The 15,780-nt window shown below is 39.4% G+C and overlaps 1 protein-coding gene across 1 annotated transcript in view; it reads right to left on the reverse strand.

Annotated features, from left to right (window-relative positions):
• lrp1bb (low density lipoprotein receptor-related protein 1Bb) overlaps positions 1 to 15,780 on the reverse strand; it is a 322,619-nt gene that overhangs the window by 133,960 nt on the left and 172,879 nt on the right. Inside the window, exons 31-34 of the mRNA XM_084723927.1 lie at positions 14,948 to 15,097; positions 6,200 to 6,340; positions 5,982 to 6,107; positions 4,603 to 4,734 (exon numbers count right to left, since the gene is read on the reverse strand). Of these exons, the coding sequence (XP_084580053.1) occupies positions 4,603 to 4,734; positions 5,982 to 6,107; positions 6,200 to 6,340; positions 14,948 to 15,097 (549 nt within the window). The remainder of the gene's footprint in view (positions 1 to 4,602; positions 4,735 to 5,981; positions 6,108 to 6,199; positions 6,341 to 14,947; positions 15,098 to 15,780) is intronic.

Here is a 15,780-nt window from a genome sequence, read left to right on the forward strand (position 1 = left end):
AGTCACTCAGACACAGAATCTGATTTGAGGCTCTCTTGATAGTTGCTGGATCGCAGACTGATGCATGACAATTACTTGTGTAATTGAGTGACCCACCATGTTCAGTAACACGTGTTCAGGAAAGTGCAGGAGTTGTATATGATTATATATGTAGTAACAGTGGGAACATACAGCCCTGGGGGTTGACTCATAGACTATTGCAAATTTCTGTCATTAACTAACATTAATTATTTAAAAGAGTTCCCTTGCTGTTGAGATAATTTGAAAGTCTGCAACCAGATTCTCATATGAACCACATGACTCAAAGTCTACAGTCATGCTAGCGGCATACAGTCGAAGCACGTTGAGCTAAATGCTAATGTCAGCATGCTCACAATGACAACGCTAACATGCTAAATTTTTAAAAGTGCTTCACGTAGCAAAATTAAAACAACCAACAGGAATCATTGGAAAACAAGCAAAGCATGATAAAAATACAAATAAATAAAATCAAATAAAATGTAGGAATAAAATTATAACGATACAACAATACAATGAAAGTAAGAATTAAGTAAAAGGTTCACAGAGAAATAGAATAAAAACTAATGACTGAAGCTTAAAAGACAATTAAAAGCCAAACTAAAAACACAGGTCTTTACTTTCCTCTTTGCTCTTAGTTGTTGTTTATTGTTTGTCCAGCTATTCCTTCCTTTGTTATGTGTGAACGTATGATGATATTAATGCTGCTAAATTGCTTAATGAAAGCTTTTTTTCACCAGAGATTCACAAGATTAGCTCTGGTTTTACTTGAGACCAGAGTGATGTTGCGAAACCTGTGCTGTAATGTGTGCACGTGGTGCATGCATGCATTATTAACACTGTAATCCTGTTACAAATCCCTGTTTTTATTAAACATATCTGTAATCTGATTATTTCTTTTTGTCTGCACCTGTAACGGTATACAGATACCCTTTTTTTTGCATCCAAATTATGTAATCCTGTTACATGTAATCTCCCCAAGCCTGCAGCTGAGGCTTGGAAGCTCCATTCCATAACAGAAGCAAATAGGCAAATTGAAAGTTTGACCTGATGATGGCACGAGATGAAGGACAGTTTAGGGACAACTAAAGTGATAACAATTCATCCTGAGGGACATGCATCCAGTAGTAGTTGAGATACATCACTGAATATCACAAATGTCAACCTAATGGGGGCGCTGGTGGAAAAGTCAGGGCATCACCAAAGTTTAATTCATTATCTCAGAACCATGAATATCTGTACCAAACTGCATTGTAATCAGTCCAGAAGTTGTTGAGACATTTCTGTCGAGACCAGAGTGGTGACTCAGCAACTGACCAGGGTCGAGCACATGGTTTTGATTTTATTTCCACAGACTCAGAGGTGCAGTAAGCAGTTCTGGAGAAAGATTTTCTTTTTTCCAGGAAGGCGCAGGAATGACATATGGTTATATATGTAATAACAGTGGGAATATGCAGCCCTTGGGGTTAATTCATAGACTGCTACAAATTTCCGTCTTTAACTAACATTAAATATTTAAAAGAGTGCCCTTGCAGTTGAGATCATTTAAATGTCCACAAGACTCTCTGATGTTGAACAGATCAGTCTCCTGAAACCACATGACTCAAAGTCTACATATATCAGTCCCTGTGTGTGCAGTTTGTTTCTGTTTTCAGATGTGTCCATGCAATTTCCTTTACACAGCTTTGGTTATCATGCTTTAATGGCATCGTATTACATAAATGGAATACTACCAGTCTGTCTGTAAATGAGGTGGAGATGGTCCTAATTTTAGCCCTTACTGAAAGGGCCAAAATTGCAAAAATGGACCATTATACTGAGGAGGCATGCTTTGAAATAGGCATAATAAAGCATAAGGGAAAGAAAAATTAATATTCATACAGTAACATTAAAAGAGGCTACTGTAAAGGTTCATCTTCAGCTTCACATCATCAGTCCCTTGAGGGTGAGACACTGTTTTGTAATCTCACAGTTTTTGATTTATTTAGAATAAAAAATGCATTAATAGCTTCAGGACCAGTGTTATCCTTAAAGGGAAACTTGTTGCGTGCTAACATCTGCTAATTAGAAATAAACTGTACAGCTGAGGCTTGAAAACTCTTTTCCAAAACAGAAGTAACGAAGTTAGTTATTGGGCAAATGTTGACCTGTTGATGGCGCTAGATGAAGAAGAGCTGAGGGACAAATAAAGTGATTACAACTCATCATGAGGGACATGAATGTGATTTCATGGTTAGCCATCAAATACTGGTTGAGACATTTCACTTACAACTAATGTCAATCAGCCAGGGGCAACAAAAATCCAATCAGTCCAGAAGTTGTTGAGGACCAGTGAGGTTGACAGACCAACCGATCACTTGTTAAAGAAAACATTTTCTGTAGATGGTTTTGTTTTTATTTTCAGAGACTTAAAGGGTCAGTAAGCGATTCTGGACATCAGATATTTGATTGTTGAACCTCATTCCTGGTTTGTCAAATACCAAAGCTTTGGGTTGGCAACCAGAGAGGCAACAGTACACGCATTCTGTACTCCAGTAGAAGTACAGATACTTCTGTAAAAACAACTCCGGTAAATGTAGAAGTATTGATTCAACTTCTGTGAAGGACATTTCTATCAGCTGTTTCTGTGCTAAGCAAACTGAACCTCATCTTTTCTTTGTGGTCGAGCCTCCTCCTCTTTTCTGTTTCGTCTTGTTGCATCGTTTACGTAGGTTTTTCTGTGTGGTGTTGTCTCATCCATTTTGGTTGGGGGGCGCTGTTGCACATGAGAGATGCAGACAAACTTTTTGCAAGCTCCATTGGATGATCCTTCAGTTTGACTTTAAACAGACATTTTCAACATCCAGTTCTCATCAAACATCATTCCTAATTAAGATAAAGTGCCGTACCACAGACTAACTGATTTTAAGAGCGAACCATGAGGCCCCCAACCAACAAACAGTCCCTTCCATTTAGGTTGATGTTGGAAAAGCAGTGCAAAATAATTCCCCTCAAATGCATTAAAACTAAAGTAAAAAGCCTGTTTTGAAAATGTAGTAGAAAGCTATTTGAGGTAGAAAAATAAAGAAAAAAAAACACTCAAGTAAAGTAGAGATACCTGAAAACTATAGTAATAAACTATTTGCACCTCCCACCTCTGTCAGCGACCCAACAATTCTACCAACCTTTGAAGTCTCCTGTCATGAGCTGCATTTTCTAAAGAGGAGAGAAGAAGTCTGATTTTCTCTGAGACCACTTAAATTATAATATGCTGGAAGATTATTATGTAATTTTTCCCCCCAAAGATGCCAAAATAAGCTGCCTACCCCAGCTCTAAGGGTTTCAGCTCATTACACTTGTGTTGACACCTCTGTGGGTGAGTAGAATTTCATTTGTGCTCATTGAAAAAACAATATTCAAAAAACAATGTTCCAGTAACTTAATATGATTCACAGACTTTGCTGGGGACAGTGTTTTGGCATTTTCTCCCTTTTTTAGATATTAGTCTGTAGATAACAGCCTCTTTCAAGTGACAGGGCAGGTCTGTGGGCCTCTGCCTCTGCCACAGTCAGTCGGTTAGGAATATTAAATCAGTTCCAGCAACCTTTTGTATAAATTTACATTTCCTGCTCTCATTTTTTGCAGACCTCCATAGGAAAGTCATGGAATGCATATGGAATTACCCACACATGCATTTTCTTATCTGCTGCTCCTTTTCTTAAAAGAATCGCTGCAAAACCTTTGCATATCTACCCCTGTGTGCATGCAGTTTGTTTTTGTGCACATGCAATTTCCTTTACACAGCTTTGGTTATCATGCTTCAGTGGCAGCCTATTACATATATGGAATGCTACCAGTCCATAGTGTATTCATAGCATTTGTTGGTGTAATAAATGTATCACTTTTATCATATATATTATGTGTAAGGAAGCAGGGACGTAACAAACGACAGCACAAGCTCTTGGCTTCATGTTTTGAGATGCACGTTACGGTACCTTCATTTGATACAATATCTTGGAAATTGCTTTGTATTAGGATTTTCTCAGAGGCTTGTGAGGAAATAGTTTTATGTTATTCATGCTGAGGCTCCCCTGTAATGTGAACTTATTACTCTTTCATCTATGCTGCACTCCACAAGCCCACAGACCATTATTCAAAAGGTTAGAGCCCAGTATAACAAAGACCTTTCACTCCCCCTCATTGTTTAAGATTGAAAGAAAAAGGTTTCGACTTTAGAAATAAAGGACAGGAAGACAACTATGTTGTGCAATATTATGTGACTATATACATATATATATATATATATATATATATATATATATATATATATATATATATATATATATATATACATAGTTAGATGATGTAACTATATAAAAAAATATAAAGTTATAAAACAAGTATGTAAAGTTAAAACAAAATCTGCTTCACATTTCTATGAAAAACTGCAGGAACAACATGCAGGATGCATCGCACATTTAACCATGTGTCAGAAGAAACAGCTCTTCAAGCTTCAGTGGATCTCTGGCGTATCTAGTCCCTTATACTCAATATCAAACACTGATTCTACAATGAAAATCCCTCTGTGTGTCGCAGGGTGTCTACCTGCGTGAAAGTCAACTCCCACAGCAAACAGTGTTCCTGTGATGGGCATGAGGGCTTCGCTGTTGTCATTTGGGTCCAGAGCGATTCCCCGGATTCCCTCATGGATGGAGTACATCAGAAATGAGTCAACACCTACAGAACGACAAATTGCCCATTATCCCCCAAACAAAGGTGTTAAAGCGTTGTAAATTATAAATGCTCTTTGATGGGTATATTGGCAAATCACATACTTAAAGCTACGACAAGGAGTTTTTAAGTGGTGCCTTTACACAGGGTTCCTAAACAGCACGGAGAAGTTTTTCTGAAATATATTTATTTAAAAAATTTATCATACACCAGAGTGTTTTTCATGGGGTTTGGAGCAAAATGTTTACCAGTGTGTGAAAGAAGCAGGACAAGCCTGGTGTCCTTGAAAGCCGTCATTGTCTTTTCCACGGTCACAGTGAATAAACAAGACTGCACAAACACCATGAAAATTAAACTGCGTCACTTACTTTCTTTTTCTCATTTATAACTAAACCAACTAAAACTAAAAATGATAATACAATAATATATATTCAATATGTTCAATATTTGCACTCAGATGTCAAATATGGTATGAAAAATGGAAATTCAAATCTGGAAATGTGTGGAATTTTGAAAATGAAAAGTGTGTAGGAACCCTGTCTACATGACCTACAGAAGTCATCAAGACCATCCTTGAGAAAAATGTTTCTGTGTCCTTGTTCTGAATGCCTGCCAACCAGGTTGGATTTTTCAGTTGGATTTTCCAGTGAGTAGTACCTTAACCAGGCAAGATAGAATTTATTTAGATAATTTCATTTTTGATGTTATATTTTGTGGTTGTTACAGTGGAAGCACTACCGCTTTTGTCTGCAGGGGTCCACTCCAGTCCAAATAGTTAGTGACTATAGGCTAAATAGGTTGAAATCCTATTTATTAATCAGTCTATGGTTGAAGGGAGTTATTTCTCCCTGCCCCCTCCTCCCCAGACTTGAGAAGGCTCAGGCAGGCTGCAGAAGCACTGCAGGAGTGCAACATTTTAATTTGACAGAACAATCGATAACAAGTCCTACACTCTAAGTTGATCAGTTGTTTCTAACTCTCAATTATCTGTCGACGTAAAGTTAAGCCCGTTACCTGAAAACAAAAACACACTGTTCTAAAAATATAGGGCTCAGTGGCTGCCTGGCTTGCTGCCTGCCAAACTCCATTAACAAATTGCTCAATTTAACTGTTGTAAGCATCTACACCTTCTAAAAGATTATTAATGATTTCTTTTGACTCATAAATAGACACTTTACTCATTTGATGAATATTCAGCATTAATTTGAACTCTAAAAAAACAGGCAAAAATATTTTGGGAAATGCAAACATACCTTCGCAAGACATGCGGTCGCTTCGCAGGTTGTAGCCAACGGTGCAGGAGCAGCTTCGGGTGTTCTCAGAGGTGGGGAAGCAGAGCTGTGAGCATCCTCCATTGTTTATCTGGCACGGGTTTCTTCCTGAATGTTAAGCACAACCAACAGAAAGGCAAGCAATTAGGCACCAGAAGTGTATGTGGGTAGCGTGTGCGTTTCTGTGTGAGCCTGCTTACCTTTCTGACCCTCCCTGTCGTACACCTTCATATGAACCACACCGCTCGTCTTGTTTCGCAGGATCACAAGGTTCCTTCCGTCTCTTTTAGTAACCGTTCCCAGCTGTGCCGATTCCTCATCTGCCCACCAGAGTTTACCACCTGGAAACAGCAATGTCATTTGTTAAAAAAATACAGCTACAGGTGCAGTGTTAGTGAAACTGCAAATGCAAGAACAAATTACACTTCTTGCTTTGGGTAGAATTTTGCCTTCTTCACTAAGAAATTCATGCAAATCATGATGAGATGCAAACAAACCTTCAAAAACACTACAGCACAATCAAATACCCCCTATTGTCACAAATTCCAAGTGCAAATGGCGTGCTTCAGCTCTCAGTCTAATCCACCAAGGCTGGTACTCTTATGCAGTAAAGCCCCTTAATAATTGAAGCATTCTCAGAGCTGATTTGAGATTAAAGTGTAGGATACCCTGTTTCCTGCTCTGTGCACTTGCTGATGATCTTGTTGGCTTGAAACCTAGTCACTTTGATGTCTAGCAGTGGTTTTCCACACAAACAAGGACTCTTCCGTGCACTTTTTGAGGGAGTTGGCACTATGAAATGATAATAAACGAAATTGTAATTTTCAATGCCATGTCTACAAATACTTATAGGAAGATTTACAGGTAACTTATGCAACCGCAGCCCCAAAAAAGGTTAGGATGCTGTGTAAAATGCAAAAACAAACAGAATACAATGATTTGCAAATCACTTTTGGCATTTAATGTTCATACTGAAAACCGTTGTTGATTTTTGTGAATTTACACTCGTTCTGAATTTATGAACAAAATTTCTCAATGCACAGTTGCGAGGAATGTAGGAATTTCACCATCTGCAACCTTAACCAGCACTGCATTAAAAACTGACATGATTACATAAAGGAAATGACTACATGGGCTCAACTGGAAAACACCTGTAAGTAAACATAGTCTGTCGCTGTATCTACCGATTCAAGTTAAGACTCTACAATGCAGTGTAAAGGCCACATATCAACAACATCCAGAAACACTGCAGACTTCTCTGGGCTCGAGCTCATCTGAGATGGACGGACAGAAAGTGGAAAAGTGAGCTGTGGTCTGATGAGTCCACATTTCAAATTGTTCTTTGGAAAACATAGATGCTGTGTCCTCCGGGCTAAAGAGGCAAAAGGACCATCCAGCTTGTTACCAGGGTGTGTTAGTGCCCATGGAATCATGGGTAACATCTGTGAAGGCACCATTAATGTGGAAAGGTACATACAGGTTTTGGAGCAACATGTGCTGCCATCCAGATGTTCAAACAGCGTGTCTTCGTAGTAAAAGAGTTCGGGTACTAGACTGACCTGCCTGCAGTCCAGACCTGTCTCCTACTGAAAATGTGTGTTGCATTACAGGGCACAAAAAATGAGAGACCCTGCACTGTTGAGCACCTGAAGTCGTATATCAAGCAGGAATGAGAAAGAATTTTACTTTCAAAATGTTAACATTTAATGTCCTCAGTTCCCAAAGTAGCAGTGGCCTCCATCACAACATCTGTGGAAGAATATATGAATGAATGAATATGAATAGGATTTGCAAATCATCGCATTCTGTTTTTATTTATTTTTTGCACACCCTGTAATGTTTTTTGGAGTTTGAGTTGATTTATGACCATGGCAAGCACATATCATATATAGTTTTTCAGCAATAAATTCCAACCTAATCAGGTAGTTTTGGTTGTACCACATGAAAAAACATTTAGCTATTCTGATGCAGCATCTTCTCATTTTTTTGACTTTATAAGACCATATGTAAACATTTCATGAGGTGAAATTCCCTTTTATAAACAAATCTTTGAGTTAAAAAGCAAGGCTCTGAAAAAAAGTGCCGGTGCCAGGGCAACTTGTTCTGTAGTTATTGTGTGTCATGATGTTTCACGTCTACTCCCTGACAGAGGGGCTGGCCTGTCTGGCTCAGTGTGACAGTGAACCTCCAGGCTTTGGTAGCGCTGCTGTCGTGAGCATAACTGATGAGTGTGTCTTTGTAAAGAGGCACATGCACAATAGGCTCCTGACCCCTGCACACCCATCCACCACCACCACACTATCCTCCAGCCCTCATCTCTGCCCTCAGCAGAAATCAGTGATGCACAGTCCCGGCCCTTTGCCACAGACTATACAGACGTGACAGGAACTCTCAATTTTGAAATCCCACTGAAGTGCAAAGTGGAGAAGAGTCAGGTGGCTCCTCTCACTTCAAAATAGACTCTGCAGATGGGGAGGAGATGGACCTGATTTTAGTCCTTTTTGAAAGGGCCAAAATTGCAAAAGTGGACCATTATACTGAGGAGGCATGCTTTAAAATAGGCATAATATAGTGTAATGGAAAGACAAAAATATTAATCCAGTACATTAAAATATTTTCCTGTAAAGGTTCATCCTCAGCTCAATGAATCAAAAACAACCAAACAAACAAAAAACAACAATCTAAAAAATAAAACGTGCACTTTAGGTTGACATCATCAGTCCCTTGAGGGCGTGACACTTTTTTTTATTTCACTCTTTTTGATTTATTTAGAATAAAAAACACAGAGAGAAGCAATTCCCACATGCATTAATAGCTTCAGGCTCAATGTTATCCTTAAAGGGAACAGAAAACTCGTTTCTACAAATCAGACAAATTCCCATGAGTGAGAATGACAGTCTACACGCAGTTTACAAAACATTTGACCCCGGAGGGCATGCTAGCCTAGATTAGCTTTGCACCCTGTGTTAATTTGAAGCCGCAGGGACCGCTGGCTAGCTGTGATTGCTTGCTTGTGGCACATCATATTCAATTTCCACCTCAACCACTAGTTTGATTCCAGGCTGATGGATCACCCACACCTTCTAAACAGAAGCCCCCACCTCACCCTCAAGCCAATCCAATTATTACAGAGCCCCAGCACCTGAGTGGATCGACCTTGTGTCACCAACAGTGCCTTCATTATATCTCTTCACAAACAGCCTGAGAAATCACAAAGACTAATGCACGCAAGACAAAGAAGCCAAAAGGGAAACACGAGCACCCTAGCATGTTCGTTTTAACACACTGCTGCATGCTCATCGAGTGAAGTGATAGCTCGATAGATTGCAGTCATTTTGCTCTCTGGAGCTGAGAGTCAGGATTTAATTTTGTTCGTCCATTGTGGATTCATCATCCAAAAACTATTACAGTTAAAGGTAATATTTTATTCTGCAGCAATTACAGATAAAATGACTGTCTGATTCTTCTGTAAGAACTGGAATCCACAGATATCACTGCAGTAGAATAATCATTACTAAACCTTTACCTGCCTCCACCTTCTGCTGTGACGGAGCTAAACTAAATCTTTACTTATTTATACATAATGCTGATTTAAATTAACCTTAACCACTTCAAACACGACAAACTGATCAATCCAGCCATCACAGACCAGAAGAGAGAGCAGAACAATTGTTAGATTAATACTAATTTAAGTTGATCTGTGAACACACCACCTCACCACAGAGGACACAAGATCCCTTAACTGACCCTTTGCTAAGCTCCATCCCCCTTAGTTACTGTTGCCAAGCCTGCCAAGCTTTCCAGTCTTGCATTGCATTTATGTGGTTTATGGTTTATGGTGGAACGATGAAAATAATGACTCACTAGCAGATTTCATGAGCGTATCTGGCTGATGTAAGCTAATGCTAATGCTAACTCAACTTGAGTCAGCTTAAAAGTCTCCAGCTGATGTTTTAATGTTTTCATCTGACACGTTTTAAAACAAGAACCTTGAGAGAGTGTGTATGTACCCAGCAGCTGCGTGCACGATACCACGCTTACATCCTCCTCCTCAAACCCCACAGAACAAAGACAGACGCAGTGAGAGTTTAACCCATTCCCCACGTGTGCTCTTGTGTTTCACGTTTTTGAGAGATGACAAAAAAGACGCCACCGTCCAGACTCATGAAACGCTGAGCGTTGCTCTTCTAAGAACCTCCTGCACACCTTCAACATGTAGAGAAATGGAAAACTTGACAGCCCTAATTACAGTTGCTAATCTCTGTTTGGATGGTTCTGGTTTGGAGGTGTGGCTTAGCATGGTCAATTACCTATACTCTCGTGGTAATTCCTATTTTGGTCGCACCTTGTGTTACAATACACTAAATTTGACAAAAACTAGAAATTATATGTTCTTTATTAGACTCTATTAGACCCTAATTACACCTAATTGGACAGAAATAAAGGACATGAGAACAGAGCTATACTTAGTTGGTGATTTGGGACACATTACAATATTACTGAACTGTAAACTAAAGTGAAATCACATATCACATATATCACTTGTTATTACTGTACCATTAGGAGAACAGGGTAGGGTATTACTACTGGCTAGTAAATAAGATTATTTCCAGTTTTTGTCTAATTTGATACAATATCATTGTTTTGTAAAATACAACATGACAGTTATTTCACTAGAAAAGCACATTGCACATGTATTTAACTGCTTATCCATACTGTAATTCTAATACTTGATATTTCCAAAATTCCATTTCCACAATCACAGCTTGCTGAGTTTGTAAGATAAGAAGAAGCAGTGAGGTGATACACAGTAAAAAAAAAAAAAAAAAAATACAGACAGAGTGAATGGTCAGCAAATGCACCTAATTGCATCTTTCACCATGGAGACAAAACAAAACCTCTGCAGAAAGGACATTTCTCAGTAATGGGCATCACCAACAGTCTAGCCACTTGACAGCAAAAGAAAGCTCCGGATTGGAAAATGACATGCCTGGCTGCTGTCCTGCTGTCTTCTCCCCCCCCAGCCTCATTTTCAGCTGACCATATATGTTTTAAAGTAGACGTTCAATGGTCTGTAGCAATGCAAGAAGGCACTGGGGCAGCATGGGAAACTGAATGTCTGGCAAATGAGACAACATTACAGCAATACTTATCTCAGGCAAAGAGGAAATTTAAATGTGCTCTTCACTCAGTGACATTTTTAAAAATAAATATTAATGCTGTCGTGTTGAATTGGTATAATTTGTTTAAAAATTAATATAAACTTATATGAACTATGCTGTTGTAATGCTCAATGAGGCACCCTAAGTGCTATCACACACTTTATGAAAACTGCTTTATTATTGCTGATGTATAATCTGATAAAGGGTGAAAGGGGAATATGAGGTGTTTCATGTGTTATTAAATGCTAAGATTAACATTAACAACTTAAAGGAACAGTTCACAGTGCTATTTATCCATCTAGATTTTTTTGGCGTGAGTTGCAGAGTTTTGGAGATATATCGGTCGTAAAGATGTCTGCCGTCTCTCTAATATAATGGGACTAGATGGCACTCGGGTGCAGTTTTCCAGAAATCATGACCTGGTTACTCAGATAATACACAGACCTTCTTGTGAGCGGTTTCATACAGGAACTATGTCCTTCCTGGTAGAAAAGAAAATAGTTCTGGTAGATTCTACTGCAGAAGGAAAGTAGCTTATATAAGGGGTTTTTTAAATGTATTTTTTTGGTGTGTTCAGCACCACAAGCTTGGTCCCATTTAGTCCCATTATTTTAGAGAGAAGGCGGCCACATCTATGGCAGATACCTCCAAAACTCTGCAACTCACACCAAAATTCTAAATGGATAAAAAGCACTACAGGCCAGGGGAAAAACACACCCAAACGTGGGTGAAACCAATCATCCTATGCCTAGATTGTTATAATAAAAAGCAGTGCAATCTAATTAAAATAGGTCTTATGAGTATTAAACACACTTCCACGCTTCCATGAATCCAAGTATAAATGGACAGATCCGCTAGATTTCTGCTATATATAATACTTCATTACCATGCAACAAATGTACTGTTGAGCCACTATGAAATTTCTCTATTTAACAGAGCACAATAACAATACAGCTGTTCATTCTACCATTCAAAACAATTTCCTCAACATAACAAAATGTCATTAATTGTGATTGATGGAGACTCGCAGACATCATCTCAGTGTTTTGCTGTACCTGCTACTGTGCAGGAACCGAGCCATTAGTCTATGTCACCTTGAGTTCTATCTCTCATTTGTGAAATGCAATAATGAAGTCTCCATTGTCCATATAAGAAAAAGTCCTCCATGAGAAATGCTTATAAAAATTAACAGAAGAGATGTGGCTCGGAGTTGCAGAGTGCTACAGCTAACAAAACAGTAGGATTCCATTCTGCCGCTGCTGTGTTATTCTGTAACAGAGTAATTAATGCTCTCTGCACATGCTGACAGATACCCACCACACAGGAAACCAAAGCCTGCCATGATTAATAATGCGCTTCAAGAACACAAAGTATCACCCTGACAACACTCTTGATTTTATTTTCTCCTTAAAAAAAATAAAAATTACACAGACCAGACACACACACATAGACACACACGCAGCCAACTACTCTCTGTTCAGTATGTTTGCTCTCTTCTCATTACCAATCTTGGCAAGGAAAATGCATTCGCATAGCTCGCTGGGAAGCCTCCCAATTGTCAAGATTGCAGCAGTGTGGAAGTGAGACAATTTAAAATTCTAATTCTGATCTGTTGTGTAAAAACAGGAGGAAAGGGAGAGATGAATGAAATTTTATTTGTCACATACTTGAAGTATACAGGTACAACCAGAGTACCTGTTTGATTATTCAAGGTCATTTATTATCATTATACAGCGGGGCTGCGCAAATAAATTAGAGCTGTAGTTTCTTTGTAGTCCTCTGAAACAGCAGCAACAAGATGGTGATGATAATATGGTCATCATCTGGGAAACACTGTCCATTAACTGTGAGTATAATTCCTCCACAACAGAATTGGTCGATTGCCAATTACTCCCAAAATGACATATAATACCAATGGAGAGCACCAGCAGTGCCAGGCTTACTGGCTGATTCCACCGGGCATGGCGCATCTGTGCCACAGTTTTGATCTTCTGCACGGCTGCCCCCATCAGCAGCGTTTGAGAGGACAACCATTTTACCAACCTGATTCTCAGGTTTTGCTGATTTGGTCCTTGTTCCTTGCTTTTTGTGCTTTTACCATGAATAGACAGATTACATACTTAAATAGCTTCTTTTCTGTCTGTCTTCATGATCGTAAGTCTACACAGGGTCTTTTATTTTGAAATTTGACCAGTTTTTCTCTGCTTTTACTGTGTCTGACTTCCTGCCTGTTCGATCTGCTCTGACTGACTTTGCACAGCTGGAAAACGACGCGATGCAGAACCTGCCTGGTGGAATAAAGGCGTTCCTGGACCTTGAATTCATTACAGAAATCACATCAAATTACACACCTGGTTTAGACAATAGAACTACTTGGTAAAGTTTAGCAAAGATATATGGTTGGGGGAAAATAACTATAGTAAATGCTACGCATGTCACATGATAGAAGTGACGTCCCAAGTACAATGGAAGTGACGCTGTGGATTTCACGTCCATAATGACATTTTGAGTTATGTAAAACATTAAATACCTCTACATGTACAGTTCGTTTAACACAAAACTCAAACTGTGGTCCTTTGAGAGAAAGTTCTCTGTGTTTTTGAGCCGTACATCTTTTCTCTTGCTCCTTATACCGTACTTCCCCTGTCATGCTTACTACATCATCTAGGGGGTGCAGCCTAAGAATCAACAGGTTGGAATTAGCTGCTTGCACCTGCTTGACCCACGCGCATGTTTTTTCCGGTGAGGCACAGAGCATCATAAACACCTGCCTCCTCCTGCTGGAGTCTTGTGTGTTGGACCTGTTAGCTCGGAGTACGGTCCGCCCCTCAGGTGCAACAGCGTGATCCAGGATGCTGTGGAGAAGGTCTGTTGAACGGTCTCTGGTTTCCCACTGCTTGGCCAGCCTAAGTCCTATTTCATCTATTTCATTTATCTGACTGGACATTATCCAGGAGCATCCTCAAGTCCAAGTTGTAGCATGGCTCTTGTCTCTGCTCAACTCCTCTCCTCCTAAGGTGGTCCATGGTGTTGCATTCAGCTGATCTGACTGTGTGTTTGAAAGATCCCGACTGCATTTGTTGTTCCTCTCAGGGAACAACTCTTGCAGCTCTTAAATCCTTCCTTTTCTAATGTCTGTGAGTGTATTTCTGTTATAGATGTTGCATATTTCAGCAAAAGAGCTCAAAAAGTAACAGATTAAAAGAGAAAAGAAGTGAAATTTGAAGAAGCCGCCAGCAGCTGCATCTACTGTACATCTGCATCATCATCTACATTAATATTTAAGAAGAGCAGAGCTAACATGTGTTTTAATTAACATGTGAAACTACATATGGTCCTAAGTGGAAGCCTGCATGTATGTTTAAAAAAAAGGTACCGTAACAACCAGATGCTGTGAGCTAAAGACTGCTGTAAGCTAAAGGTACAATTTCAGCCCAGAATGTGTTGACTTGGATTTCAGGAGATTTCTAAATGAGGCTATGAGTTGATGGATGATGTGACACATTGGATTCAGCACTGATACTAAGAATCAACACATAATGAACATCCTCCCACCTTTTCATTACGAAAGGGGTGAGAAAATCAATCATCAATCACTGCTGCACTGTGTTTTAATTATCTAATGCCCCTGCTACTTCACACAAAGTGAAGAACAACTGTTGCGAGGGCTGGCTGACTGAATGGCTCCATTCTACAGCCACTTAACTGGTTAAACACGTAATCTCTCCACACTCTCTGACTAATCCCCAATGGCAATCTGATGCACTCATGACAAGCTCCACTCACCCATCACGGCCAGAGCGGTGCCTTTGACTAACTCCCTCTTTAGAGTCTCCAGCACTTCCAGCCCACTGCCGTCCAGATTGCACCTGTTGATAGTGCCGTTGGCTGAGCTTATCCAGTACAGCTTGTTGGCAGTGTAGTCTACGGATAGACCTGAGAGGAAGACAAGTGAAGAGAGGACACCAGGTTAGGACTCATTTTGCTAGGACACAGAGCTTGACTTTAAAGGTACATCACTTGAAATGTGGTGGCGGTGGTTGTATCTGCAGAGACCCTGCCCTCTGCCTGGATTTCCTGATGTTTCTCATTATTTTGCTGTGCTAGAGATGCTTTTCCAACCCAAAACAGTGGTATCTGACATTGTGGTATCTTTCTGGCATGTTTATGATTAGCTTGAGAAAATACTATTGATTCTGGAAACCAGTCAGCAGAGATACAAAATGGTATATCAGCCGTAAGTAAGAATAAACAGACAAGCTGCATTTAAGATTTTAACCCTTGTGTAGTCTTAACATTCTGTATACATTCTGTATACTACCCATCTTTACTAAAGCACTAAAACAAAGCAGCTTAATCGAAATTGAAACCCCCCAAAAACTATTTAGTATGAAGAAACAACCTGTCATTCATCTGAAACTTTGAGACTATCTGGATTTGCCCTTTTCACAGTTCAGAAACACTTAATAAGTGAACACAAATTGTCAATTTTCAATCATCAATCTTTACTAAAGTTATTATTATTATTGCTTAAGGTTCTGCACAAACGTAACCATTATTTTTAAGCAAGAGATAGTACTTGTATAGTCGAAGTAATTGGCAGAAATGTACAGAAAGTT

Source organism: Lutjanus erythropterus, chromosome 8, assembly GCF_056507025.1.
Source record: "Lutjanus erythropterus isolate fLutEry1 chromosome 8, fLutEry1.hap2, whole genome shotgun sequence".
In the NCBI taxonomy this organism is placed as follows: domain Eukaryota; kingdom Metazoa; phylum Chordata; class Actinopteri; order Lutjaniformes; family Lutjanidae; genus Lutjanus; species Lutjanus erythropterus.